General features: G+C 44.0%; 1 protein-coding gene across 1 annotated transcript in view; it reads right to left on the bottom strand.

Annotated features, from left to right (window-relative positions):
* LOC115159796 (laminin subunit gamma-3) overlaps nt 1–15,252 on the bottom strand; it is a 203,617-nt gene that overhangs the window by 23,922 nt on the left and 164,443 nt on the right. The window contains exons 15-18 of the mRNA XM_029709853.1: nt 9,496–9,649; nt 8,452–8,594; nt 7,848–8,026; nt 1,731–1,926 (exon numbers count right to left, since the gene is read on the bottom strand). Of these exons, the coding sequence (XP_029565713.1) occupies nt 1,731–1,926; nt 7,848–8,026; nt 8,452–8,594; nt 9,496–9,649 (672 nt within the window). The remainder of the gene's footprint in view (nt 1–1,730; nt 1,927–7,847; nt 8,027–8,451; nt 8,595–9,495; nt 9,650–15,252) is intronic.

The following is a 15,252-nucleotide window of genomic DNA, read 5'->3' as shown; positions in this document are numbered from 1 at the left end:
TACACAGCCTGGAGGGGTGTTCGGTCATTGTCCTGTTGAAAACAAATGATAGTCCCACTAAGCGCAAACCAGATGGGATGGCGTATCGTTGCAGAATGCTGTGGTAGCCAGGCTGGTTAAATGTGCCTTAAATTCTCAATAAATCACAGACAGTGTCACCAGCAAAGCACCCCCACACCATCACACCTCATCCTCCATGCTTCATGGTGGGAACCACACATGCGGAGATCATCCGTTCACCTACTCTGCGTCTTACAAAGACACAGCGGTTGGAACCCAAAATCTCAAATTTGGACTCATCAGACCAAAGGACAGATTTCCACTGGTCTAAAATCCATTGCTCATGTGTCTTGGCCCAAGCACGTCTCTTATTCTTATTGGTGTCTTTTAGTAGTGGTCTCTCTGCAGCAATTCGACCATGAAGGCTTGATTCACGCAGTCTCCTCTGAACAGTTGATGTTGAGATTAGTCTGTTACTTGAACTCTGTAAAGCATTTATTTGGGCTGCAATCTGAGGTGCAGTTAACTCTAATGAACTTATCCTCTGCAGCAGAGGTAACTCTGGGTCTTCCTTTCCTGTGGCGGTCCTCATGAGAGCCTGTTTCATCATAGAGCTTGAGGGTTTTTGCGACTACACTTGAAGAAACTTTCAAAGTTCTTGAAATGTTCCGGATTGACTGACCTTCATGTCATGAAGTAATGATGGACTGTCATTTCTCTTTGCTTATTTGAGCGGTTCTTGCCATAATATGGACTTGGTCTTTTACCAAATAGGGCTATCTTCTGTATACCACCCCTACCTTGTCATAACACAACTGATTGGCTCAAACGCATTAAGAAGGAAAGAAATTCCACAAATGAACTTGTAACAAGGCACACCTGTTAATATAAATGCATTCCAGGTGACTACCTCATGAAGCTGGTTGAGAGAATGCTAAAAGTGTGCAAAGCTGTCATCAAGGCAAAGGGTGGCTACTTTGAAGAATCTCAAATATCAAATATATTTTGATTTGTTGAACACTTTTTTGGTTACTACAGAGCAGTGTAGCCTTTTTAGCAATGTGGCGGGGTACCAGCGTGCTGTGGGGAGCGGTCGGACAGGCATAATCCTGATTGGAGTTCTCATCATAATGAAGAAGAGGGATTAAAAATTTGCTAGCTGCATGTCTGTCATACAAACAGGGATTAAGATGGTCACACACAGTCCTGCCTGCTATGAACTGTATTGTGGGGATTTAGCCTCCATTCGGTCTATGTCAATGAGCATGTAAGCCTTTTATGGTACTTTTTCCCCTCTGCTCATAAGATAATGAGAAAGTCAGCAAGTGTGGAGAGAAGATTGTAAGGCTGGTTGACTCCTGATTCATGCTGATTCTGTCTCTTTCCATCCAATTATGTTTGGTTTTATCATTATATTGTTGTGTTATATCTTTAACAATGTCAAGCTGAACAGAGTCAGCTAGGCACGGACAGTCATTCCGGGTGCAGCCCGGTGTCCACTATTCTAGGTATACTAGACAGTCTAGTACGGATAGCATGATGGTATTGTTATCTACAGTATGAGCTAGGCCATGTGTCAGGTATTATGGCCAAATAGGAGCACAGTGGTAAACAGCATTGGCAGTCAGATTTCTGCTGATATGTCCTGACTGGTTGAATGAAAAGGACAAACTGTTAGAATGTTTTCTGATTGGTCGTGTGGAATGAGTGGGTGGCTGATGATTGGTTACCTTGGATAGCCAGGAAGTCCTCCAGCGCATTGGGCAGGCTGTCCTCCCCTTGATGCCCACGCTCGTGATGCTGTCGCTCGTGAAGCTGTCGCATGTGATACTTGCGCACATGATGGTAGTGCCCATAGCCACTCCGGCAGTCGAAGCGTGCTAGGAGATTCTCCAAATCCTGCAACCGAGCCTTCAGCCTCCCTGCCTGTATAGGAAAACACCAGAACAGCAGACAATGGAGGATTTGTGGGAGAGATTGTCAATGATAAAGAGTAGGCTCACACTCTCAGAGTAAGCAATTAGCAGGCTAAACCTGTGTGTGAGTGTGTGTGAGTGTGTGTGAGTGTGAGTGTGAGTGTGAGTGTGAGTGTGTGTGTGTGTGTGTGTGTCGCTGCTAAGCACTAGTAGGTGAGCAGGTCGGTGGAGATGGCACTCCTCTACTCCTGAGTGGCGCAGCGGTCTAAGGCACTGCATCTCAGTGAAAGAGGTGTCACTACAGTCCCCGGTTCAAATCCAGGCTGTATCACATCTGGCTGTGATTGGGAGCCCCATAGGGTGGTGCACAATTTGCCCAGTGTTGTCTGGGTTTGGCCGGGGTAGGATGTCATTGTAAATAAGAATTTGTTCTTAACTGATTTGCCTAGTTAAATAAAGGTTAATTTACAAAAATTATAATAATACCCTTTCATTTATTCACTGCAGCCCCCCCATAGGTAAAATCACAGTTCTTATACTAGGCCAAGTACCATAATTAGGCGACTCACAATATAAGACAATAGTGTATCTTGTGTTTTAAATTCTCCTTGCATGAACAAAGGAACATACAGCACAAGCGAGGAAAGGAAAGGATTTCTTCCTGTTTCTTTACTGTTCCTTTATCCCTCTCCACCGTCTTTAGAAGGGATGAAGGTGTGCAGAAAGCCAGCGGTGAGAGAGAGAGAAAAAGAGATGAGAGAGAAAACACAAACTACTTTAGCAAGAACAGGTATACTTTACAGAAACGGCAAAATTCTGCTATTAGCTTTGCCTGCAGAGAGCAGCCACTGTATAGAGTCTGGAACATACTGTATGGGACATGTATTTGGTGCTAATCTCTGGAGACATGAGAAAGAAACTGGATCATTAAAGCAACTGTCTGCTTTCCAAATGGCACCCTGTTCCCTATATAGTGCAGTGCACTACTTTTCACCAGGGCCCTTAGGGGCACTGTATAGGGAATAGGGTGCCATTTGGGATGCAGCCAGCGTCTATTTCTGTAGCTGTTTTTGTGTCAGTGACTTCACATTGACTTCAGTCTGATTTATTATTTATCTTGGTTTTTGAAAAGAGGCCAGATGGCCACCATTGTTAGACTACAAACACACCCATGGGTAGGAGTTAGAATAGACTTACTAATTGTTGTTTTGGAGCAAATGTCATTATACAATGGTGATGGGTCAATAACAACAGCGGGGAGGGGGGTATAAGGGACCTCGTATGTGTGAAATGTTTTTACGGGTTTTATAGTAAAGACATTTACAGTATTTAACTGTGGCAGTGAGCAAGGGGAGGGGTTACAAATACTCTCATGAGTGCCAGGTAGGTAAGACCTTTATTAACTATGATGGCTGTGCCCTTAGCAACACGCAGGGGAGCGGGTCGAGAGTTTCAAGTTCCTCGTTCCTCCTCCAAATCACTAAGGGCTTAAAATGGTCCACACACACGCACAGATGAGAAGAAGGTGTGACAGTGCCTCTTACCCCTGTAGTTACTGCCCTTGTTATCATGGAGGTGCTTTCCTTGAGCTTGATATGTCGGCATATGCGTGGAGGGGCAAGACCATGCAGGATCTTAAAGACAAGGCTTTCATCTACATACTGCTTAAAGCTATCCAGACTGAATAAATTATATTTGTGGATGATGTAGTAGGCTTGATTACCAACAATGACGGATCAGCCTACAGGGAGGAGGTGAGGGCCCTGGAGGAGTGGTGCCAGGAAAATAACCTCTCCCTCAACGTCAACAAAATGAAGGAGCTGATCGTGGACTTCAGGGAACAGCAGAGGGAGCACGCCCATATCCACATCTACGGGACCGCAGTGGAGAAGGTGAAAAGCTTCAAGTTCCTTGGCGTACATATTACTGACAATCTGAAATGGTCCACCCACACAGACAGTTTGGTGAAGAAGGCGCAACAGCACCTCTTCAACCACAGGAGGCTGAAGAAATTTGGCTTGGCCCCTAAGACCCTCACAAACTTTTACAGATGCACAATTGAGAGCATCCTGTCGGGCTATATTACCACCTGGAACGGCAACTGCACCACCTGCAACCACAGGGCTCTCCAGAGGGTGGTGCGGTCTGCCCAACGCATCACCGGGGGCACACTGCCTGCCTTCCAGGACATCTACAGCACCTGATGTCACGAGAAGGCCAAAAAGATCATCAAGGACATCAACCACCCGAGCCACTGCCTGTTCACCCCGCTACCATCCAGAAGGCGAGGTCAGTACAGGTGCATCAAAGCTGGGAAAGAGACTGAAAAACAGCTTCTATCTCAAGGCCATCAGACTGTTAAATAGCCACCACTAGCTGGCTACCACCCGGCTACTCAAGCCTGGACCTTAGAGGCTGCTGCCCTGTATACATAGACATGGAATCACGGGTCACTTTAATAATGGAACACTAATCACTTTAATAATGTTTACATACTGCTTTACTCATTTCATATGTATATACTGTATTCTATTCTACTGTATTTTAGTCAATGTCACTCCGACATTGCTCGTTCTAATATTTAAATATTTCGTAATTCCATTATTTTACTTTTAGATTTATGTGCATTGTTGTGATTTGTTAGATACTACTGCACTGTTGGAGCTTGGAACACATGCATTTCGCTACACCCACAATAACATCTGCTAAATATGTGTATGTGACCAATACAAATACAATTTGAATTTGATTTGAACTGCTTGGTTTGTTTAAAAAACTCTTAAGCATTTGTTTGTGAAGTGATTAAATTGGTTTCAGAATAGAAATGGCAACAGCACCGCCCTCGATTGCATGGCGCTACAGAGGGTGTTGCGGCCAGCCCAGTACATCATTGGTGCCGAGCTCCCTGCCATCCAGGACCTCTAAATCAGGTGGTGTGAAAGGAAGGCCCGGAAAATCATGAAAGACTCCAGCCATCCAAGCCATATACTGTTCTCTCTGCTCCGCATGGCAAGCGGTACCGGTGCATCAGGCTCTGACACCAACAGGCTCCTGAACAGCTTCTATCCCCAACCCATAATACTGCTAACAAAATGGCTACACTGACTATCTGAGTTAACACTTTATTTATTTTTAAGATGGCTAGTCAACATACCCCTATACATACTGTATCTAACTCTATCTCTTCAGTATCCCTGCAAATTGTAAATATGGTATTGGAACTGACCGTCTATATAGCTTTTACTTTCTCGTGTTAATGCACATTTTTATTTCTCGTGTGTTTTTGTTGTATCGTATTTTATTTTTAGTACTATATTGATATTCATTACTGCTTAGTTGGGATTAGAGCTAGCAAGAAAGGCATTTCCCTGTACTTGGGCACGTGACATCAAAACCTGAAACAAACTCAGCCTGCATGCCACAGAGAGGCCCAGATAGCACTTGCAGCTAGTGTGGGAGAAACAACCGGTGTAAGAAACTACCAGAAAGAGAATTTGTGATTTCGGAGGGAGTTAGACTTCTAGGCTTGAGTGGCAGGTTTGATGAGGGGCGGCCAGATGAACAGGGTGGGGTGACTTGAAAGCGTGCATTCAGATTCACAGATTCTATTTCCAGTATTGATTGAGATATATTCCTGTATGATGATATGGCCTCTTAATGGCTTAAAGCCTCATGTGTCTCATCTTAGTAGCACCCTCTAGTAGCTTATAGCCTCGTGTCTCATCTTAGTAGCACCCTCTAGTAGCTTATAGCCTCGTGTCTCATCTTAGTAGCACCCTCTAGTAGCTTATAGCCTCGTGTCTCATCTTAGTAGCACCCTCTAGTAGCTTATAGCCTCGTGTCTCATCTTAGTAGCACCCTCTAGTAGCTTATAGCCTCGTGTCTCATCTTAGTAGCACCCTCTAGTAGCTTATAGCCTCGTGTCTCATCTTAGTAGCACCCTCTAGTAGCTTATAGCCTCGTGTCTCATCTTAGTAGCACCCTCTAGTAGCTTATAGCCTCGTGTCTCATCTTAGTAGCACCCTCTAATAGCTTATAGCCTCGTGTCTCATCTTAGTAGCACCCTCTAGTAGCTTATAGCCTCGTGTCTCATCTTAGTAGCACCCTCTAGTAGCTTATAGCCTCGTGTCTCATCTTAGTAGCACCCTCTAGTAGCTTATAGCCTCGTGTCTCATCTTAGTAGCACCCTCTAGTAGCTTATAGCCTCGTGTCTCATCTTAGTAGCACCCTCTAGTAGCTTATAGCCTCGTGTCTCATCTTAGTAGCACCCTCTAGTAGCTCATAGCCTCGTGTCTCATCTTAGTAGCACCCTCTAATAGCTCATAGCCTCGTGTCTCATCTTAGTAGCACCCTCTAGTAGCTCATAGCCTCGTGTCTCATCTTAGTAGCACCCTCTAGTAGCTTATAGCCTCGTGTCTCATCTTAGTAGCACCCTCTAGTAGCTTATAGCCTCGTGTCTCATCTTAGTAGCACCCTCTAGTAGCTTATAGCCTCGTGTCTCATCTTAGTAGCACCCTCTAGTAGCTTATAGCCTCGTGTCTCATCTTAGTAGCACCCTCTAGTAGCTTATAGCCTCGTGTCTCATCTTAGTAGCACCCTCTAATAGCTTATAGCCTCGTGTCTCATCTTAGTAGCACCCTCTAGTAGCTTATAGCCTCGTGTCTCATCTTAGTAGCACCCTCTAGTAGCTTATAGCCTCGTGTCTCATCTTAGTAGCACCCTCTAGTAGCTTATAGCCTCGTGTCTCATCTTAGTAGCACCCTCTAGTAGCTTATAGCCTCGTGTCTCATCTTAGTAGCACCCTCTAGTAGCTTATAGCCTCGTGTCTCATCTTAGTAGCACCCTCTAATAGCTTATAGCCTCGTGTCTCATCTTAGTAGCACCCTCTAGTAGCTTATAGCCTCGTGTCTCATCTTAGTAGCACCCTCTAGTAGCTTATAGCCTCGTGTCTCATCTTAGTAGCGCCCTCTAGTAGCTTATAGCCTCGTGTCTCATCTTAGTAGCACCCTCTAGTAGCTCATAGCCTCGTGTCTCATCTTAGTAGCACCCTCTAATAGCTTATAGCCTCGTGTCTCATCTTAGTAGCACCCTCTAATAGCTTATAGCCTCGTGTCTCATCTTAGTAGCACCCTCTAGTAGCTCATAGCCTCGTGTCTCATCTTAGTAGCACCCTCTAGTAGCTCATAGCCTCGTGTCTCATCTTAGTAGCACCCTCTAGTAGCTTATAGCCTCGTGTCTCATCTTAGTAGCACCCTCTAGTAGCTCATAGCCTCGTGTCTCATCTTAGTAGCACCCTCTAGTAGCTTATAGCCTCGTGTCTCATCTTAGTAGCACCCTCTAGTAGCTTATAGCCTCGTGTCTCATCTTAGTAGCACCCTCTAGTAGCTTATAGCCTCGTGTCTCATCTTAGTAGCACCCTCTAGTAGCTTATAGCCTCGTGTCTCATCTTAGTAGCACCCTCTAGTAGCTTATAGCCTCGTGTGTCTTATCCTAGTTTTGTGAAAACAAAACATTATGTGCTGAGCCCAGCCGTTATCTTACTACTTATTTTGGCTAATAAATACTAATGATTTGGAAATTCAGTGTTTGTGACTATTTACCCATGCAACATAACTGTAACAATTTACTAACTTTAAATGTGGCATGAACACAACCAGTCATGATGTTTTCATCGGATTGTCAAACAAATCACGTTAAAAAGTAAGTTACCTTCGCACTTTCATCCAAAATAAATCCAGCATCCAAACAGTGCACCGTAACTATCTCACCACAGAATGCATCCGAGCGAGCAAAACAGAACCCCTATTTCTTACTATACATGTATCTGATACTTTCTGGTCAAAAAGAGTATAGCAGACAGACAGACAGAGAGAGAGAGAGAGAGAGAGAGAAAGAGAGAGAGAGAAAGACAGACAGGAGCAACACTCTTACCTGCTCCTTGACTAGCCCATAGCAGACAGGGCACTCCTCACACTGGTGTGTGGCTCTGTTGTGGAAGTAGTTGAGCTCACATTGGTCACACTTGTACCCCACAAAGCCCTGGCGGCAGGGACAGGTGCCGTTGGTGTGGCATTGCATGGAGCTGGAACCCATTGGGTCGCAATTACAGGCTGAGAGGAACAGGGGGAGACAGGGATGGAGAGAGGGGGAGGAAGGGGTGGAGAGAGGGGGAGGAAGGGGTGGAGAGAGGGGGAGGCAGGGATGGAGAGAGGGACAAGGGGAGGCAGGGGTGGAGAGAGGGACAGGGGGAGGCAGGGATGGAGAGAGGGACAGGGGGAGGCAGGGATGGAGAGAGGGACAGGGGAGGCAGGGGTGAAGAGAGGGGGAGGCAGGGATGGAGAGAGCGGGAGGCAGGGATGGAGAGAGGGGAAAGGGGGCATGAATGGCATATAGACAAATAGATTTGTTGTTGAGGAATTAGACATTGCATGTCATTGTTATCAGAATGACTTGTTTTAGCACATATTTTGATATGTCTTAGTGTTTGCACATAAGGACTTCTAGACCCAATCACAGTATAGGCTACTGTAGCTACCTCTGCAGCCCCGTGAGGAAAAACCAAAGAAGCCCATACGACATGTGCTGCACAGCCGCCCCTCCACTCCCAGCCGACACACACACTGGCCTGTGATTTGGTGGCAAGCCATGGAAGATGAGCCAATGGGGTTACAGGTGCACCTAAGAAACATAGAAAGTGATTCACATAACACTAATGAAAGGAAACAGAACCACTGCATTTCTAAGTATGGAACCATAGATATATAATAATTACTATTCTAATTAAGCAATAAGGCCCAAGAGGGTGTTGTATATGGTCAATATACCACGGCTAAGGTCTGTTCTTAGACACGACACAACCCCAGAGGTACCTTATTGCTATTATAAACTGGTTACCAACCTAATTAGAGCAGTAAAAATACATGTTTTGTCATATCTCTGGTATACGGTCTGATATATACGTGCATCAAAGCTGGGACCAAGAGACTGAAAAACAGCTTCTATCTCAAGGCCATCAGACTGTTAAACAGCCATCACTAACATAGAGAGGCTGCTGCCAACATACAGACTAAAATCACTGGCCACTTTAATAAATGGATTTAATAATGATATCACTAGTCACTTTAAATAATGCCTCTTTAATAATGTTTACATATCCTACATTACTCATCTCATGTGTATATACTGTATTTTATACCATCTATTGCATCTTGCCTATGCCGCACTGCCATCGCGCATCCATATATTTATATGTACATATTCTGATTCCATCCCGTGTGTATAAGGTAGTCGTTGTGAATTTGTTAGATATTACTGCACTGTCAGAACTAGAAGCACAAGCATTTCACTACACTCGCATTAACATCTGCTAACCATGTGTATGTGACCAATAAAATTGGATTCGGTTTGATTTGCTATACCACAGCTGTCAGCCAATGAGCATTCAGGGCTCGAACCACCCAGTTTATCATTAATAATAATGACTTATTCTATTTCTATGATCAGAACCAATTATAGAGTCAGAATGCATGACAATAGAACCATATAGAAGATTCCAGAATCGCTTTAGGATTTCCTGTACCTCTCACAGCCTACTCCAGATTGCAGGTTGAAGAAGCCCACCTCACACTGACCACAGTCTCGCCCGGTCACATGAATAAGGCACAGACAACTTCCTGTCTGGGGGTCACAGTCCTCCAACGATCCAGAAGTCCCTGCAGGACTGCAGCCACAGCCTAGGAGAAGACACAACCACACGTCAACGTCATGTCAAACACACAAAAAAACACATGTAAATCACATAATCTCACATCAAATACTGTATCAAAAAGTATAGTAGCCTAAACGGGCAAAAGCATTATCAAAACAGAACACAAATCCAACAAAGTATGCAAAAGGTACACATGTCATATACATCATCCAAACAGTACACTAAACACAGTGTCACAAATGAAGTCAACCACTGAAGCTTATTCTTCTATCAATGTTGTGGCAATTGTATATTTCCCGTCCTCTGTCCATTCACTATCTGCTATTCATTCACTCAATCTTCTATTCCTTCGCTCTATCCTTCGCTCTATCGTCTAGACAGGGTTAAAGTAAAAACCCCTATCTCTCTGTAGGGCGTGTCCTGTCTGCCCTGCATGCCTGGCTTTTGTTATCTAGGACAGTGCAGAGAAAGAAGAGACCATCTACTGTACATGTACATTGTACTTCAATCAATCAATCACCTAACCAAACCTACATGAACATATTGCCTCAATCAATCACCCCAACTACACTGACTCGGTACCGGTACTCCTTGTATATAGCCTGTATAAAGCCTCATTATTGTTATTTTATTGTGTTACTATTTTCTTTGCATTCATTTGCAAATGTTCTTACTTTTTAAGTGCATCATTGGGAAAGGGCTTGTAAGTAAGCATTTCACGGTAAAGTATACACTTGTTGTAATCGGCGCATGTGACAAATAAAATTAGATTTTATTTGAATGACTGAGCTGAGCAGACAGAGGTTGTGTCCCAACTGGCACACTGCACAAAAAATACATGTTTTATTGTCACATGGAATGGATAGGTGCAGTAAAATGTGTTGTTTTACAGGGTCAGCCATGTTAACACTGCACCCCTGGAGGAAATTAGGGTTAAGGTCCTTGCTCAAAGGCCAAATCGACAGGTTTCATCTTGTCAGCTCGGGTACTCAAACCAGCAACCTTTCAGTTTCAGGCCCAACACTCTAACAGCTAGACTACCTGCTGCCCTAAAGGCTCTATGGGCCCAGGTCAAAAGTAGTGCACTATATATGGAATAGGGTGCCATTTGGGATGCAGAATACAGTAGATGACAGAGGGAGAGGGTCCCTGACTCTTACTGTCTCCTTCCACACACACACACACACACACGCGCGCGCGCGCACACACACACACACACACACGCGCGCGCGCGCGCGCACACACACACACACACACACACACACACACACACACACAAGCACACACACACAATGTCGTGGACGAATCCGAATTAGTTGGGTAACATAGATAATTAAGATGCTTTATTAGTATAATATGCTTATTTGAGGTACTTGTCATTAGAAAGTGTCCATTGGACTCTGTCTACCTTAGCTGGGACTCAGACACTTGGGGCCCAGAGAGGGGAGAGGTCAGATTTGTCATCATGGGAATGTGTCTTTACTTATTCTTAAGCCATGTGAAGGAATGGCTTGATTAATGGGGAACCAATGACTTGTCTCCACAATGTCTGTGAGCAAGTCACTCCCTCCTTTTCTTTATTGTGGGGAGGATTATGGCAGTAAATGGACCCTTGTATGTCCTCTCTTAGATCTCGCACTTATCCTGTGATAATATATGGCCTAGAGGCTCACTCCCCAGTGAGCCTGTCCAGGAGTGGGGTCAAGAGGGGATTTGCTTGAGATGGGAGTATCTAGAGTTGACAATTGATATATGCCATTGGATGAAATGGTGTTTTTGTTCTATACCGTACCAGGGAGGGACAGTTCTAAGGGGACCAGATACTGGGCTATTCAATGAACCAGGTTGACATAGCAGTTACTGTCTGCTGTGTTTTATGGATATCTGTCATACAAAACTTAACCTTTGTGAACTGTTACTAAGTATCTGTGGTTTGTCAATGTACGTTGAAGGGGGTGTATCGTTGCTATAAAAGATCTCTGTAGCCATTGTGTAATTACCTCATTCAATGGTTCATTCGAGAGAGTGCATTATTAGGGGTCAAGTACTTTTGCAAAAGTATCTTAAGTATTAAAGATGTAGTTTAACTCGGACTGGTGTGTTTGTAACTCTTCTCATTTGGTAATGCAGAAATTAGCCACCACAACACACACACACACACACACACACACACACACACACACACACACACACACACACACACACACACACACACACACACACACACACACACACACACACACACACACACACACACACACACACATACACATACACACACACACACACACAGGATGATATGGCTGCCCCACAGACACCCCACAGGTAGCCATTTGGTTAGCAATCTTATGGATTTGGGATATAAGCTGTGCAGGAGCCTTTTGGTCTCAGACTTGGCCCTCCAGTACCACTTGACGTGCAGGAGCAGAGAGAACGGACTGTGACTTGGTTGACTGGAGTCTTTGACAATTGTTAGGGGCTTCCTCTGACACCGCCTGGTATAGAGGTCCTGGATGACAGGGAGCTTGGCCCCAGTGATGTACTGGGCCGTATGCACTACCCTCTGTAGCGCCTTGCGGTCGGATGTCGAGCAGTTGCCATACCAAGCGGGGATGCAGCCAGTCAAGATGCTCTTAATGGTGTAGTTGTAGAACTTTTTGAGGATCTGAGGGCCCATGCCGACTCTATTCACCCTTCTAATGAGGGGGAAGACGTGTTGTCGTGCCCTCTTCACGACTGTGTTGGTTCCTGGGGTTGTAGATGGAACATCTCTGTTGTTATAGGCTACTGGGGGACACAGACATCTCAGAACATCTCTGTTGCTATAGGCTACTGGGGGACACAGACATCTCAGAACATCTCTGTTGTTATAGGCTACTGGGGGACACAGACATCTCAGAACATCTCTGTTGCTATAGGCTACTGGGGGACACAGACATCGCAAAACATCTCTGTTGCTATAAGCTACTGGGGGACACAGACATCTCAGAACATCTCTGTTGCTATAAGCTACTGGGGGACACAGACATCTCAGAACATCTCTGTTGCTATAGGCTACTGGGGGACACAGACATCTCAGAACATCTCTGTTGCTATAGGCTACTGGGGGACACAGACATCTCAGAACATCTCTGTTGCTATAGGCTACTGGGGGACACAGCCATCTCAGAACATCTCTGTTGCTATAGGCTACTGGGGGATACAGACATCTCAGAACATATCTGTTGCTATAGGCTACTGGGGGACACAGCCATCTCAGAATATCTCTCTCTCTCGCTCTCTCTCTCTACATTTGTGTATGTTCCTTCTCTTCCTCTTTCTCCCTGTACCTCTGTGTCTCTATTTCTCTTTCTCTCTATTTATCTCACTCTTTTTCTTTCTTCCTATCTCAATCTGTACCTCTCTCTTTCTTTCTCTATGTCTCGCTCTCATAACCCTACAGTAACCTAATCTTCCAAGTCCCTTCATGTTTATCAGGAGAAAAACTTGCTGATAAGAAAATGTACTCTTTCTACTAACAAAATACTGTAGTTGGAAGGTCAACTGATCAGGGCAGACTGCTCTCTGCATCTTTCTACTAACAAAATACTGTAGTTGGAAGGTCAACTGATCAGGGCAGACTGCTCTCTGCATCTTTCTACTAACAAAATACTGTAGTTGGAAGGTCAACTGATCAGGGCAGACTGCTCTCTGCATCTTTCTACTAACAAAATACTGTAGTTGGAAGGTCAACTGATCAGGGCAGACTGCTCTCTGCATCTTTCTACTAACAAAATACTGTAGTTGGAAGGTCAACTGATCAGGGCAGACTGCTCTCTGCATCTTTCTACTAACAAAATACTGTAGTTGGAAGGTCAACTGATCAGGGCAGACTGCTCTCTGCATCTTTCTACTAACAAAATACTGTAGTTGGAAGGTCAACTGATCAGGGCAGACTGCTCTCTGCATCTTTCCCAGAACCCCTTTTAAATGACACCATTACCTTATACAGATTAATTAAGATAAAGAATCTGTAGGTGTATGACTTCTATTCACTCTGAGAGAACCTGTAAAACTAAATGTTCTCCCACTTTCCAACCACTCCAACGCCACTTCAGTCCATGTGGAGTTCCTAATGGCACTTTTAACCACCTAACTCTAAGGAAGACTCTTTTACTCCACCTGAAATCTTTTGTTCCACCTGAAATCTTTTGGACATAAAAGCAATGTTGAGGAAATTTGACTCAGAAAAGGATACATATATGATAGGTGAAATATACAAAACCATGCAGAAAGACTATCCAACTGATAATCTCTTGGAAAAAAATATAAACTCTTGGAATCAAGAATTCAAAATAACTGATTATAGGCACAAGATCAAGGGAGTGTTGGAACATAAGTAATGAAATTACCGTTAACGAAAATGTACACTTAATCCAGTACAAAATAATGTATAGAATGTATTATACAAGAGACTAAATTCACATGTTCTACAGCACAACGGCAGAGTCATGTGTAAAGTATAAAACTAAGACTCAATAATCCATGCCTTCTGGGAGCTCTATAAAGTCCAAAAGTTATGGGCGGAGTTAGAAAGCTGGCTGTCAGAAGTTTTACGATGTAAATTTACTTTTAATCCGTCTATCTGCATATTTCAAGACATGGAATAGGAGGGTGAGGTGGCCATACTTTTCTCGTCAAGGATTTTGAAAAAACGTCTACTTAAAAACTAGAAATCAAATGCTCCTCCATCACCACAACAGTGGATGAATCTAATATATCATTATTGAAATATTGAAAAGGTCTGGGCTACGGAGAAAAATAGAACAGTACAATTTGCCACCATATGGCATAGAGTGCTACAAGCACTGGAAAGTTCCAGGGATGAAGGATGAGGGGGAGTGTGGTTGTGAGATATACATGATGTGTATGGTCGTGGTGGGAACATGTGGGTCTGAACAGGTGTGATGTCATTGATGTTTGTAGAAATGTGTGTGTTTGTTTCTTTATGTAGGGTTGTTATTTTTTGTACAAAATTGTACAAAAAAAGGACTCTTCCTAATTATTATTTTCCTGAGCATTCCATCCATCTGCTATCAAGAATCTTTAGACTCTTTAGAATTGTGAGAATTGCTGAAATCCAGTTGATATATTAGTAAGAGGGAAGCACTTTCAAACCCCTCAAGAAGAGTTATTGAAGGCACACTGACACCCACACATAATGGACAAATACACAGATACACAAACACACAATATAACACATGCACTAACACACTTTGAAATGTACAGACTCACACATTCAGATACATGTCACCATATTTCTATTGAAATACATTCAGTGTCAATACATTCTTCATTTAAGATCTCTTCGATGTAAAGTCCCCTGTTTAGGGGACCTGCGTGGTTGTGGTACCGGTTCCAACCAACATTTTAGCTTAGAAAACGATCTGTGGACACTGTAGATCGAAGTGGCTTGCAATGAGCGCTAGCCCTGATTCTCACAGACACAGGAATATGTCTCTTCTGCCTGTACGAAGCAGGGATGTCCCTCTTACCATTTAATTCACTCTTCTGACTGTCCATCAACTCCTGGCTGAACCCTACATCACAGCCACTGGAACCCTTACATCATAACGCAGCAGGATGTGG

Source organism: Salmo trutta, chromosome 23 (assembly GCF_901001165.1).
Source record: "Salmo trutta chromosome 23, fSalTru1.1, whole genome shotgun sequence".
Taxonomy (NCBI): Eukaryota; Metazoa; Chordata; class Actinopteri; order Salmoniformes; family Salmonidae; genus Salmo; species Salmo trutta.
The sequence above is the reverse complement of the archived record's forward strand: the minus strand, read 5'-3'. Positions and strand labels throughout refer to the sequence as shown.